The sequence below is a fragment of the Silene latifolia genome, chromosome 3, assembly GCF_048544455.1.
Source record: "Silene latifolia isolate original U9 population chromosome 3, ASM4854445v1, whole genome shotgun sequence".
NCBI lineage: Eukaryota > Viridiplantae > Streptophyta > Magnoliopsida > Caryophyllales > Caryophyllaceae > Silene > Silene latifolia.
In genome coordinates, this window is record NC_133528.1 from 2617056 (window position 1) to 2632077 (window position 15022).

The 15022-nt window shown below is 34.4% G+C and overlaps 1 protein-coding gene across 3 annotated transcripts; it reads left to right on the plus strand.

Annotated features, from left to right (window-relative positions):
- The first annotated feature begins 8591 nt into the window (after positions 1-8591).
- LOC141646734 (putative F-box/FBD/LRR-repeat protein At5g56810) lies at positions 8592-13260 on the plus strand. Of its 3 annotated transcripts, none has more exons than XM_074454665.1 (6): positions 8592-8735; positions 9019-9072; positions 11361-11441; positions 11554-12432; positions 12552-12695; positions 12808-13260. In XM_074454665.1, exons 3-6 carry the CDS (start codon positions 11394-11396, stop codon positions 13081-13083), a joined length of 1347 nt encoding a protein of 448 aa, XP_074310766.1. In that variant the 5' UTR covers positions 8592-8735; positions 9019-9072; positions 11361-11393; the 3' UTR covers positions 13084-13260. The 3 variants fall into 3 exon arrangements, with proteins under 3 accessions (XP_074310766.1, XP_074310764.1, XP_074310765.1); XM_074454663.1 differs by having other exon boundaries at positions 8594-8735; positions 12549-12695; XM_074454664.1 differs by lacking the exon at positions 9019-9072 and having other exon boundaries at positions 8594-8735; positions 12549-12695.
- Positions 13261-15022: the final 1762 nt, after the last annotated feature.

A 15022-nucleotide genomic window follows, 5' to 3' on the forward strand; every position in this document is an offset into this window, starting at 1 on the left:
TCTTACTCTTGAACAAGGCCGCTATGGAAACTTACCTTAACGATCTTTGATACACATGAATAATGCAGTATGAATTTTAAAGATCTTTACAAGTTTTGTGTCTCAGTTGCAATTAAAACCATTGAGACACAAATACAAAATTAAAATGTTGTACGAATTTTACTTTGGTTCGGTATTTACAATGTATTTGAATTGATTCCAACTTATGGTTTGTATGGAAAAACAATGAATTTCAACATTCGGTCATGGAGCAAACCTCAAGACATAACGGTTGTCCATGGATGAAAGTTGAAATTCAACTTCGACTATAGAGCCTCGTTGAATTCCAATGTTTGCACCATGGATGAAAGTTTAATTTCAACTTTTCGACCATGGTCGGCCAATCTCCACCACGACAACAAATAAGACTACAATCGACAACAACAATCAACAACAATAACTACTTGACCAACAACAATAAACAACAAATAATCGACAAAAGATAAATAATTGAAGCATTCAAAATTCCGGGTGAAATCGAAAACGAAATACATGAATTAAAAACTAACTACTAACTACTATTAAAGGTATACACATTAATTTTACAATAAAGGGGTTTTTTTTTCAAACACAACCTTTAAAATTTTTTTTTTTCCAAACACCAATTTAAAAAAAAAAGTTTGTAAAAAACAACCTTTAATAAATTTTTTGTTGTCAAACACGACTTTTTGGCTGAAGGACTTAACATTTTGCAATGGGGTAACTTTCAATCGATGTTTGGGATAACAAACGATGTCGGTTTGAGGTGTTCTTGGACTCGTTGGAAAGGTGAAAATACAAGCTTTCCATGGGTTACCAACACGATGGTCAAAAGTGGCCTTATGTGGGGTCTATTATTATGTAGAGTAAGGCTGGTCGGAGAGATTAACCAGTGGTCGGGGATTTTTAGTGGGTCTTTTAAAGAGGTTATGATGCTTTGTTTGGTCTGAAAATTGGTATGTAGGTAGCGGGGAGTGTAAGGTAGGCCTTAGTTGTGTTGTTTTTTATGGTTGTTGGCTACAAGTGGTGGTTCGAGGGGAGTTAATTTGAAGGTAAAAAACATTCAAAAGAATGTCAAAGTAGGATTTCTTTTTTGTGGGTCAATTCACTCACCTCAAACCAGCACTTACAACAAACAACCACAAAAAATAACACAACTACGGCCTATCTTACACTCCCCGCTACCTACATACCAATTTTCAGACCAAACAAAGCATCATAACCTCTTTAAAAGACTCACTAAAAATCCCCGACCACTCGCTAATCTCTCCGACCAGCCTTACTTTACATAACAATAGACCCCACATAAGTCCGCCTTTGACTATCGTATTGATAACCCATGGAAAGTTTGTATTTTCACCTTTCCAACGAGTCCAAGAACACCTCAAACCGACATCGTTTGCTATCCCAAACATCGATTGAAAGTTACCTCATTGCAAAATGTTAAGTCCTTCGCCAAAAAGTCGTGTTTGACAACAAAAAATTTATTAAAGGTTGTGTTTTACAAACTTTTTTTTTAAAGGTGGTGTTTGGAAGAATTTTTTTTTAAAGGTTGTGTTTGACAAAAAAGTCTAAAATTAACTAAACACAACAAAAATAACCAAATTCTAACATAAACTAAATTAAAGACAAATTTTTTAAAAAAAAAAAAAAAAAAAAACGTCACTGATGGTGTGGTGGTTGTCACGGTGGTTGGGTTGGCGTAGTGGTGGTATAGGGGTGGTGGTGGTGGAAGGTGTGTTGTGTTAATTTTGGGGTTCCTTGATGAACGAGTATGAAGGACAAGTGGTAATGGAAGCTGAATGAGAAGAAGAATTGAGAGCGGAGATCAGCCTAGGACGCAGCCTGCGCCTTATGACGCAGCCTGCGTCCTCCTCAGCTTTCGAAGGTTAATTGTCACCCGTCTTAAGTCATCTCGTTGAAAGCCCAAATGAAGTTTAACCTAGAAGGGAGTGGAGCCATATAAATAGCTCATTGTTTGAAGACTTAGTTTATGACATTTTCATTTAATAATCACAAACTTATTGTATGTTGAGTAAGAACTTGGTATTAGGACGGCAAAGTTGTAATCTTTGGCTTGGGTTTATGTCAATCTTTCCATCAATCTTAGATTCATCTATGGTTATGGAAGGTTATACCTTTTTCTTGGTGTAATTTGGTAGACACTATATTTTCCTTAAACTGAGTTGTTGTTAGTTTGTAGTAGTTCCTACTTTGTTTGTAGTAGTTGCTGTTAGTTTGTAGTAGTTCCTTAAATTCTTCTATGGTTAGGGAAGCTTTCTATATTTGTTTTGTTTGTTATTTGGGTTAATCTCGCTTCTTTATACCAAAAAAAAAAAAAAAGTATACAATGTAGTATACTTGCTTTTTTTTATTTGAAAATAATAAAAGATATGATAAGATTTTGGTAAACATAATATTAATCTATAGTTTTAAAACTAATAAAATCTCTAATAATTTCTCTTCATATTGAAAATTATTTCTTTCATAATTAAAAAAAATAGATTCCTCCACATGTTTTAATTTTATTGGTGGTGTATAAAAGATACTATACAACAAGTGTAACCGCAACATCTTCTTTATTATCCTCTGTAAACATGTAGATAAGACGAAAGCACATTTGAGTTTTTTGACTAATTGTATACTCGTGCAAAAAGCACGAGCCGTTTTAAATATTAAGGGGTAGTAAGTCTGCATTTCAATTATTCTTTTAATATTCAAAATTAGTCTTTAAAGTTTTAGGAACAAATAAGTGATCATCAGTAATCTATACTATCTAGTTAAAAGAAACATTACATAAACGAGATACTATATAGAAAAACATATATTCACTCAAAAATTATATAGAAAAACTTCAAAGAGAAATGCTTAGCACCTCAAATATTATTGTAATTTCAATCATGTTGTAGACACCCCAAAGTTGTTTACTAGCCTTACGGGTACCCGATGATGAGGCTAAAATTAATTGACTAAATGAAAATTGACGATGTCATAATTAACGCCTCTTTACACTTATTTTCCACGAAATTACTCAAAGTGACACAAAGTCACCTTAAAGCGTCCCATTTACTTTCATTTCACCTTGACAATTATATTTTATAAGCTCGCCAATTGGTCTATCATCTGCCTAAAACGGATCGGATTTATATGATAGCAGCCTCAAGAATGCTCGTTATGTTGGATTTACATATCAACCATTAGGGCCTGTTCTTTTGGACCAAAACGGATCTCGAATCGAATCGAATCGAACTTATAGGAACTCGAATCAATCGAATCAACTTATAGGATCTCGAATCAACTTATAGGATCTCGAATCAATTGAACTTATTGGATCTCGAATCGAATTTATAGGATCTGAATCGAATCGAACTTATATGATCTCGAATCGAATCAACTTATTGGATCTCGAATCAACTTATAGAATCTCGAATCGAACTTACACGATCCGAACTTAAATTAATTTAACTTAAATAATATTATTATTATTAATTATTATTATTATTACTACTACTATATATTACTCCCTCCGTATCAGACCAATGGTAACACTTAAGTACTTAACTAATACGGCCGTACCACACCAATGGTAACATTCCTTATTTGTCCCACAACATTACCAAGTTATCTTTATACTCATTTGATATTTACACAAAATGTCATCACATACCCTACCTACCAACTCACAATTAAACCCACAATTACATACCTACTTATTTTCTTCCCTCTTTACCCCTTCTTTTACCCCCGTTTTCTTAAAAAACCCATTTTTTAACACGTTACCATTTGTATGGTACGGAGGGAGTGTTATTATTGTTATTGTTATTCTTGTTGTTTTTATTATTATTATTATTTTTTATTTTATAAAACCACATCTTTTATTATTATTATTATTATTATTATTATTATTATTATTATTATTATTATTATTATTATTATTATTATTATTATTATTATAAAACGCAAACTTTTTTTGAGATTAAACAAAAGTTTTACAAGAAATTATTAGGCAGCCAAGAGAGAACACTGATAAGAAAATATAGTCTAAAACACGAGGTAAAATAATAACATTTTTCCGCTTTATATACATTGGTTTGTTTATAAATTATACTACGGTTACATTAAGATAAAAATAATGAGAAAAGCGATAATTTTGTTTAAAAATAATAATGTATATATGTATCGAATAATTAATAATGTCAAATATTTTTGTATCGGTTTTAAAAATAATACTCTGTATATAACTTTTCTAAACTGAATTTATAAGATCTGAACTTATAGGATCTGAAATGAACTTATAGGATCTGAACTGAAGTGAACTTATAAGATCTAAACTGAACTGAACTTATAAGATCTGAACTGAACTGAACTTATAGGATCTGAACTGAACTTATAGGATCTAATCTGAACTAAATTGAACTTATAGAATCTGAAGCGAACTTAAATTAAGTGATTTTAAGTCCAAAAGAACAGAGCCTAGGCCCTATAAGTTAAGGCAATCTACCTTAATATTAATACCAAAAAACGTACTTAAGTTGTCCATGAAGGCCCAATTACCAAGAAAATGCCAAATGCGTTACGGAAAGCAGAAGTAATTATTGGAAGAGATGACGAGGAATAATAAAATATAAAATGAATATACACATAAACGGACTACAAATCGGAAGGATGCAAGTCAGAATTAAGAAATTACTGTATTTGTTTGCCTCTGATTCCGAATCACTTATGTGAAATTACGATTGAACTGTTGATAATGTAGCTGATACGAATTATGGTGTATAAAACGTAATTGTAGCGGAAGCAAGCGACCAATATCGAATGTACTAGGTACAACCGATCTCGGTTAAATTCTTTGTGTGTTTGGTATTGTTTTAATGCAAGAACGAGAGGATAGGCAATGTTAAACTACACCGATAGTCTAACAAAGAGATTAACGCTCTACACCGATAGAGTTAATCGGGTTTTTCACAAGACGACGCTTGAGAACAACCTTTCGAAATTGTAGACACAACTTCTACGTTTTACTTGAAAATACTCAAATAAAAACAATGGTTTTGTTGAAATTCTTAACTTGATTGATAAAACTTCTGAATACAATACATGGCTTATATAGCCTATCACAACAGCCGTTTTGGCCTTACATATTCCCCTAATGAATGATAATAAATTTAGCTAATTATGGACTCTAATAATAGCTAATAAAAGCCTAAATAAATTGCCATAAACTAGAACTAAATAGGATAATAAATCTCATCTTATTAACTTGAATAAAAACGAATAAAATGACTCGTAACTAGCAAGAGCCCATGACTTTAATCGCATCAGTAGCATTTTAGTTGATTTCGATTAAATCATTTTTGAGTTGTAGATTTTTTTTCTCGAACTTGATTTACATTCTTTGATTCGATTCTCGCACTAAGGTCATGTTTTTCTTGATAATTGATGATTTAATTGCTGATTCTTGCGATTTCAATTCATGCTTCAAACTTCAGTTTCTTTCGCTAATTCGTGATTTTTCTTTCTTGAAGAAATTACTGTATTTGTTTCCCTATGATTCCGAATCACTTATGTAAAATTACGATTGAACTGTCGATTATGTAGCATTTTAGTTGACGATGGATTCATGATGATGCATAATTCAAGTTAATTGAGAAGATTGTTTCAATTTTCTTGGAGTTTCGTCAAATGATGTGTATGTAAGAGTATGATTACAGGTCTAATTAAGATCAACATTAATTAGTCCAATCGAAGGATCATATACCAAATTCTCGAAAAATTATGTGAAATTACGATTAAATCTGATTAAAATGAGAGCATGTTTTTTTTTCCGAATGATTTGAATCTGATTAAAAATTATGTAGCATTTGTCGAATGACTTGAATCTGATTAAAATGAGACCATGTTTTTTCCGTCATACAAACTAATAGACCGACTCTATCTGCTCAACATTTGCTTTTTTCAGTGTTCATCTACAACAATGCAAATGGAGAAACATTGATCGAAGTTCTGGATCGTCCACAGCCTCAGCCTAACGCATCGAGTCCAAACTACTCTGAGGCTAAGGAGGTTCCTCCAAATTCATCAGATGGTGAGGAACTTACAATACTTTGGGAATTGGGGCAGTTGCTCCCTCTCATCTCCCTTTATGACGCAACATATGAGGATGGTTTTGCGCCTCTTTACTGTTTCGTGCTAATAGAATAGCCGGTGAATGTGGACATTGACTACATAGTACAGTAGTTTCCATTAGTAGTAACTATTGTAAGAACTAATGGTTTATGAAATACTGAAATTGCCTTGTAAGTTGTAAGAGACAACTTTGCACTGTAAATCTGTAAATGATATCGAAAATCACGGTTATATATCCTGTGATCCCAGATTGCGTTACTTTTTCACGGGTATTGCTGTCGAGTGTGTGGCTATTTATCAAATTATATGACCCGTCATAACTGAAAATGTCGTACAGGGGACTGTTCCATAAACTCCGTCTTTTTATTTACTTCATATTCCATGCAACACTAACCTTACATCGAAATTATACTGACCACATGCTATCACGTCTAAGAAATGCAGACTGATGAATTTGGAGGAAGCTCCTTAGCAGGCTCATCAGAGTTAGTGCGGTTATCAGGCTGATGATTAGCAGGGTAGTTTGGGCTTGATGCGTTAGGCTGAGACTGTGGACGGTCCAGAACTTGGACACGGACCTTGAGGCCTACGGAACAGCGGTCAAGCCTGCCACATATAAAGTATGTACCTTGGCCCGGGTTGGAGTAGAGTGATCAGTGTTACTCCATCGGCATTGTTGTAGGCGCCAATGGGGCTGGTTCGTTCACAGGTGCTAAAGTCAGATTCACTTACTTGAATCACGTCGTGTGCTGGCGTGTAGACAAATACTGATAAACAAATAAACGAAACAAATGTTAGCGCGAAATGAAATTAATCAAGTTGAACAGTCTGTGTAATAGATGTTCATTCAAAGTTCATGATCATTGATAATTCATCTAAAACATTAACCTAATTCTTAGTCATGAGAAATTCAACCAAATCGTTAACTAATTCGAAGTCATGGCTGGCTAATCAGAGTTAGTCCGTATTCAAGTTCTGCACCGTCCACAGTCTCAGACTAATGCATCGTTCCCAAACTACATACCCTGCTAATTAGTTGGTTTATTAGTTGCAATAAAATTGGAAGTGGAGGAGTTGATCATTCTCATCTGGCTTTAGAATGAATGCTACATAATTCATCTTCTGCCTTTAGAATGAATGCACCGTCCATGATGACAATGTCCTTCCTTGCTATGATTTAGGCATTTTGTTAAATGTAGAATGATTAAGACTTGTTGCTTGCACCGTAATCTCATCTTTCATTCTTAGGATAAGGAATATTTCCATCTTACAACAACATTTCATTTCTGGACAACAAATGAACCGGGACGTAGTATGTGTGAGCAAAATATTAATACGCGTTAGCTTTGAAATAGGACAACAAATAACAAGGATCATTTCATTTCGGGAGAAAACTTGTTACCTAAGATAAACAAAAAACAAACAATATTTCATTTCGGGACAACAAATGAATCGGGACGGAGTATGGGTTAGCAAACCTTCAACCTTGTTGCCTATATAAACCAACTCTGTTGAAATGAAAATGTATTGAATAACCAAAAAAAAAAAAAACAAGGAAAAAACAATCTATTGAATAACAAAAAAAAAAAAAATACAAGAAAAGAAGTAGTGAACATGGCCAACAATGAACCAGTGTCACCCTCCAACACTGTTTTGAGAAAGGCACTGGATGTCAGTCAATACATTGAGCAAAAAGAGAGGGAATATGCAGCAGTTGAAAGGGATGCGCAAATGACTTACGAAGAGCGTGACGATGAACTGGAGAGCCTCCAATACTTAATTAATGACGCAACCCAAACATTGGAGAGACGACTAGCTGAACTCAGGGGTTTGAATGCCGTTACTGTGACGGATGCCCAAGAATTTAATTTTGCCCTGAACAAAACAGCATTCCATGTCCTCATCAGGGTGCATTATGGAACGCCCCAATATGAAATTGATGAAATTAATGAGACATGGCTTGCTGACGCACCTGCTAGGGAAGTTTATTTCGAATAATAATAATAATTATGATGATTATTATTATTATTATAATGAATAATTTGGAAATCAAAGAGGTCATTTGAAGGAAGATGATTGAAGGAAGATGAAGATGAAGATAGCTGAGCGGTAATTTAACTAAATGTCATTATGTCAATATATAGTGTGTTTGTGGGTCAGTCAGTGTGTGTGTGTGTTTGACAGTCTTTGTATTGTTAAACTTATTTAAATAAATTAAATTGTAGTGTGTGTGGGTCAGTGTGTGGGTTTGACGGTCTTGTTAAACCTTATTTAAATTAAATTGTCGCGTTTTTGATTTGGTATGTAAATATGTAATCGTGACATTCGGAATGTTAAATATATTTTATTTTTATTTAAAAAAGCTTGTTGTCACTTCATATAATCACAGTCATGAATACTCTTCACTCTTCAACATGTATAATTGTATATATACCGCCGGACTGAAATTGCCTCGGGACAAAAATAAAAATAAAAAATAAAAAATGGAAAAAGAAAAATAAATAAAAAATGAGACTCGAAAAACCCTCGGTACTTGCCGGCAATATTTTCATCTTATCTTACTTTCTGTCGTCGGCGATGAACTTTAGCAGGTTAGTTCTTTGATTAGATTTGTTGTTTTGTTTTAGCATCGGATTCATTTGGTTATGCAAATATATAATTAATTGTGTTAATCTATCAATTTCAAGAGTTTTGTTGGTTTAAAATTTGTTAAATTTATCATATCTCAAATTACCCTCAATTCTAGGGTTCAATTTTCTGGGTTCTAATGTAATTAAACAACAACCTATTTGTACTTCAAGTTCTGGAATTTTGTCGAATTCTTGTCATTTTCTTTCGCAAAATCGTCATTTTTCTGGGTATCCTATTGAACAGTTCTCTGACGATGACGATGACGATGAATATGACTGTGATTTTGATTCGCACGCGGTAATTTCTCTTCCCTTTGACGATCAAATTAGTGGGTTTGTTAGTGTTTTGGCTTGTGTTTGATGTTAGAAAAAGTTATGCTATAGCTGAAATGATTATGTTTTTAAGGTTAAGACGGTCTGAAGCAAGACTGGGTCATTTATTTTGTGTTAGGAATTGGAATAATGTTGGGTTCGTATGTTACATTATCTTTGAATTGGATATGCATTTGGTTCAAGTGACTACTATAGCAATAGGCAAATTAGCTAGAGCTCTAGTGTTTGGTTTACTAGTGAAAATAGTGGAGGTATCATCAAAGACAACGGCGTGAGAAATATGGAGGATAAGAGAATGTGACTGAACTAGCTTGCTGAGGAATGTTTTATTATGCTTGATACTGAAAGGAAATTTTAATCGGTGTTGTGGTGGTTTTGCGGTTATTTATTTGTTCCTACAATGTATTAATCTGAACTTAACAAGGTTAGAAGAAAAACGGCAAGCATATTGCCACATCTGTATTGAACTAAGTCATGGGAATGCTAAGTTTATCATATGGCAAGACGCAGGTGGATAATGTAGCAAACTATAATCTTTCACCCACTTTCCATCAAATGTATCTCTCTTTTAACCAACCAGCTGACTTGTTTGGATGGGCCACAACATCATGATTTACAAAGCAAGCAAGGGGGTTTAGAATATAAACAAGATTAGTTGTGGTTTATCATCTTGTAGAGCCAAACGGGTCAGCCCGTTACAAAAATGTCTTGTCCATGTCCGTCCTCCTAACAATTTCGAGCCATGTGTATTTGACACATAGCCCATTTTTGAAAAATTATGTTGTGGAGGCCGGTAAAAAGAAGAGCTGGATGGACCGAATCTATCGGATAGTATAACCCATGAACAACTCTAAACTTTCATAGTAACAAACAATTTATAATACAAAAGTTCTACAATTCTATTAAGATCTCTCTCTTCTCTATTTTATTCTCCTAATTTTTCCCTCAATCTCTTCCATGGATTTAATCAAACTACAACACTTTGCAACTACCTTCTTCCATTTTTTGGATTCATACCATTCATAGGGGCAAAGCCATGTGTACCAATGGAGTATATTTTAAAACAAATCATTTTAAACCTCTTTATTCTCTTCAAATATTTGTGGTTATATTTCATGATCTTTGGAATACGTTTTACGCGAGTCATGGGAAAACAACCGTTTATATTTCATGAAAAAGCACGATCATGTTACCAACTACTAGGACTATTGGATAGGCATTGTATGTATAAGATCATGAGTAAAAGCGAGAAGATCTTCCTTAAATGATAATAAGTATAATCATGTTATTAATTACGGTCGATCAAACCATTTATAGCCATAAATAAATGTTAATTCATATAAAATGCGGAGTAGTATTAATGATAATGATCCTCTTCCTTAAAGAAAAAGATTACAATCGATGGGGTTTAAAACATAAATCAAATACGAATCATATACATAGAATACAGTGTAATCCCTAATTCACCATTAATATTTCCCCTGTCTTTCTCTTCAAACCCCAATAATTGTTCCATTAAGGTAATTTTGTTTTCTTCTTGTTTAATTTTGAAATTTTCTCCTTAGTAAGTTAATTGGAGTTAAATATCATGTTTGTTGCTTAATTCAATCAATTGTGAGTTCACCATGTGAATGAAGTTGGAATAATGTAGCATAGTTTATCTTAATTCACCATTAATATTTCCAACAATTTTCAAATTTGTGATACAACTCAAGTAGGTTACTCTTGCTACTTTCGTTTCATTCATTTGTTTACTTTTGATTAAATACGTCTAACAAACAATAAAAGATTAAATATAAGGTCATGACAAAAGAAGTATATCTTTGATTACGGGATTATGTGTGTTTATCCTAAGAGCCAGTAGTTTTCTAAGACGTGGTAGAGTGATGGAGCCACCGTTTGTCATTAGGGGCAAAACATTTTAGGGTTGAAGTGCAAACTACTCCATAATTAATGAAATAAGATATAGAGGGCAAAAATCAAAAAATTTAACTACAAATCGTGAGTTTTCTATTACTGTATCATTCAAGGGGGTGACTACTGGCTGCCTCTGCTAGCCCCCCAAATGATCTACTATTGGACTGGTGAACGACTTCTCATAATCATCAAACTATTTGTAATTTTTTTTATATATATAGTGGACTTCCAGCTATTTTGCTCTTTTCATTGAGAGATTTGTAGCATTTTTAAAATAATGCTATCTATTTCATGATGAAATTAATCTACTAAAGAGAGATGTTTTTTTTTCTGCAGGTCTTGTGTAGTTGTAATAACTTGGCAGTAATTATGATGATGACAACGTCCTTGCCTGCCCTTGAATCATGCCTCAACGATGTACTATTTTGCTCTCTTGGCCTTCGTTGATGATTTTATGAGCTTTAGAACTTGCTACACGATATTTAGTTTCACTGCTCTTATTTTTGTTTTGCTTGTATTGCAAATCCAGGAGTGCAAGGCTAATGGTGCAGGCAAAGAAAATTATGATCGTTTGAGCGAGCTTTCCGAGGATATTCTGCTGTCAATAGTTTCGTCTTTTACAATGAAGGAAGTCGCAAGACTTAGTCTTGTTTCGCGTCGATGGGAATATATATGGCACTGTTTTCCACACTTGATATTTGAAGATCCTCGAGCTATGGATAATATTCGGAGAAATTGGAAAGCGATTGTTGTAGAAAGACCTGACTTTGTGAGGATGGTTGATCGTGTTGTTGAAGAGCATTTGGGGACGGCTATAGATGAACTTAGAATCACTTTTGATTTGGATAAAAAATGGCAATCTTATGTCGATAAGTGGGCAGCTTTTGCACTGGATAAACAAGTCAAAAGGCTTGAGTTCAATTTTACATCACCCTGGCGATACGGACGCATACGTTATGGCAATGGCATTGTTTTGCCTATGTGTGACGAGCCGCTTGATTTGCCTCCTAAGTTTACAGGCTTCAAGTCTTTTCTGACATCTCTATGCCTTAAATACGTCAATGTCACAGATGAATTCATGGATTATGTGTCTCATTCATGCCCTTCCCTGGAGAACTTGTGCATTGTGGGATCGAAATATCTTACAAGAATGTCTGGTGCATTTGATCAAGTAAAACATTTGGAGGTTACTCTTTGCCGCAATATGAAAACAATTGATATTTCTGCCCGAACGCTCCGCTCTTTCACAATGTATAGTCAGCATATACAGCCACGGATGGCCCATGCTTCCTCCCTCGTTGAGGTGTCAATTGGCGGCTACGATGACTTTTATGCTGTTACCTATGCTATTGACTCCCTTGCACTATATCTCTCCCAGTTGTTATATCTAAATTTGAGGATATCCAAGGTTTGTGTGGTTGTTTAATTGTGAAAATATGAAATGTAGTCTCAGATTCTGTGAATAAACTTCTAGGTTTGAGTGTCCGTCCTCTTAACTATTTATTGTCTTATTTTATCACACAGAAGATGATTTTGGGGATTGATCATTCTGCTGCTATGCCAAAACTTCAACATCTAGAATTGCAAGTCGTGGCATACGGGAACCAAAGCTTGCGAGGGTGGATTCCCTTGATTCTGGCATGTCCTCTTCTGCAGAAGCTGACATTGAAGGCAGACACCCCGCCCTTTTAGTCACACTTATGTTGGTTGCCTTATGTTATTTTCATCTTTTAGATAGTGTATTGTGTGTATTTGAACTCATTTCTCCTCTTTGTAATCGCAGTTGAATCGTATTACAAAAAAATTCGATCAGCCTGTATACAAGTGGCCTGGCCTCCCCCTCAAATGCTTGAAGACATTGGAGATTGTTGGTTATGTGGGACAAACAATCGACCTTGGACTTGCATTCTTTGTGCTAGAGAATGCTAGTATGCTTGAAGAGGTAATTGTTACCTTTGTGCCTCGCAATTATAAGACGTATGACATTGATGCGCGAGAACGACTTGTAAAGCTCCAGGACAAGATACCGCAAGGCGTAAAGTTAACAACCGTGAATTAGTTTTGTTGTCACGTTTTACCTATGATGCCGATTTGTAATTTGTGATGTCAGTGTGTGTGTGTGTGTGTGACGGTCTTTGTGTAGGTAAACTTATTTAAATCAAATTGTCGCTTTTTCAATTTGTTATGTAATCGCGACATTCAGAATGTTATTAATATACTCGTATTATTTGAAAAATCTTACTCTTGAACAAGGCCGCTATGGAAACTTACCTTAACGATCTTTGATACACATGAATAATGCAGTATGAATTTTAAAGATCTTTACAAGTTTTGTGTCTCAGTTGCAATTAAAACCATTGAGACACAAATACAAAATTAAAATGTTGTACGAATTTTACTTTGGTTCGGTATTCACAATGTATTTGAATTGATTCCAACTTATGGTTTGTATGGAAAAACAATGAATTTCAACATTCGGTCATGGAGCAAACCTCAAGACATAACGGTTGTCCATGGATGAAAGTTGAAATTCAACTTCGACTATAGAGCCTCGTTGAATTCCAATGTTTGCACCATGGATGAAAGTTTAATTTCAACTTTTCGACCATGGTCGGCCAATCTCCACCACGACAACAGCGCACTACAGTCGACAACAACAATCAACAACAATAACTACTTGACCAACAACAATAAACAACAAATAATCGACAAAAGATAAATAATTGAAGCATTCAAAATTCCGGGTGAAATCGAAAACGAAATACATGAATTAAAAACTAACTACTAACTACTATTAAAGGTATACACATTAATTTTACAATAAAGGGGTTTTTTTTTCAAACACAACCTTTAAAATTTTTTTTTTTCCAAACACCAATTTAAAAAAAAAAGTTTGTAAAAAACAACCTTTAATAAATTTTTTGTTGTCAAACACGACTTTTTGGCTGAAGGACTTAACATTTTGCAATGGGGTAACTTTCAATCGATGTTTGGGATAACAAACGATGTCGGTTTGAGGTGTTCTTGGACTCGTTGGAAAGGTGAAAATACAAGCTTTCCATGGGTTACCAACACGATGGTCAAAAGTGGCCTTATGTGGGGTCTATTATTATGTAAAGTAAGGCTGGTCGGAGAGATTAACCAGTGGTCGGGGATTTTTAGTGGGTCTTTTAAAGAGGTTATGATGCTTTGTTTGGTCTGAAAATTGGTATGTAGGTAGCGGGGAGTGTAAGGTAGGCCTTAGTTGTGTTGTTTTTTATGGTTGTTGGCTACAAGTGGTGGTTCGAGGGGAGTTAATTTGAAGGTAAAAAACATTCAAAAGAATGTCAAAGTAGGATTTCTTTTTTGTGGGTCAATTCACTCACCTCAAACCAGCACTTACAACAAACAACCACAAAAAATAACACAACTACGGCCTATCTTACACTCCCCGCTACCTACATACCAATTTTCAGACCAAACAAAGCATCATAACCTCTTTAAAAGACTCACTAAAAATCCCCGACCACTCGCTAATCTCTCCGACCAGCCTTACTTTACATAACAATAGACCCCACATAAGTCCGCCTTTGACTATCGTATTGATAACCCATGGAAAGTTTGTATTTTCACCTTTCCAACGAGTCCAAGAACACCTCAAACCGACATCGTTTGCTATCCCAAACATCGATTGAAAGTTACCTCATTGCAAAATGTTAAGTCCTTCGGCCAAATTAAAAAGTCGTGTTTGACAACAAAAAATTTATTAAAGGTTGTGTTTTACAAACTTTTTTTTTAAAGGTGGTGTTTGGAAGAATTTTTTTTTAAAGGTTGTGTTTGACAAAAAAGTCTAAAATTAACTAAACACAACAAAAATAACCAAATTCTAACATAAACTAAATTAAAGACAAATTTTTAAAAAAAAAAAAAAAAAAAAAAACGTCACTGATGGTGTGGTGGTTGTCACGGTGGTTGGGTTGGCGTAGTGGTGGTATAGGGGTGGTGGTGGTGGAAGGTGT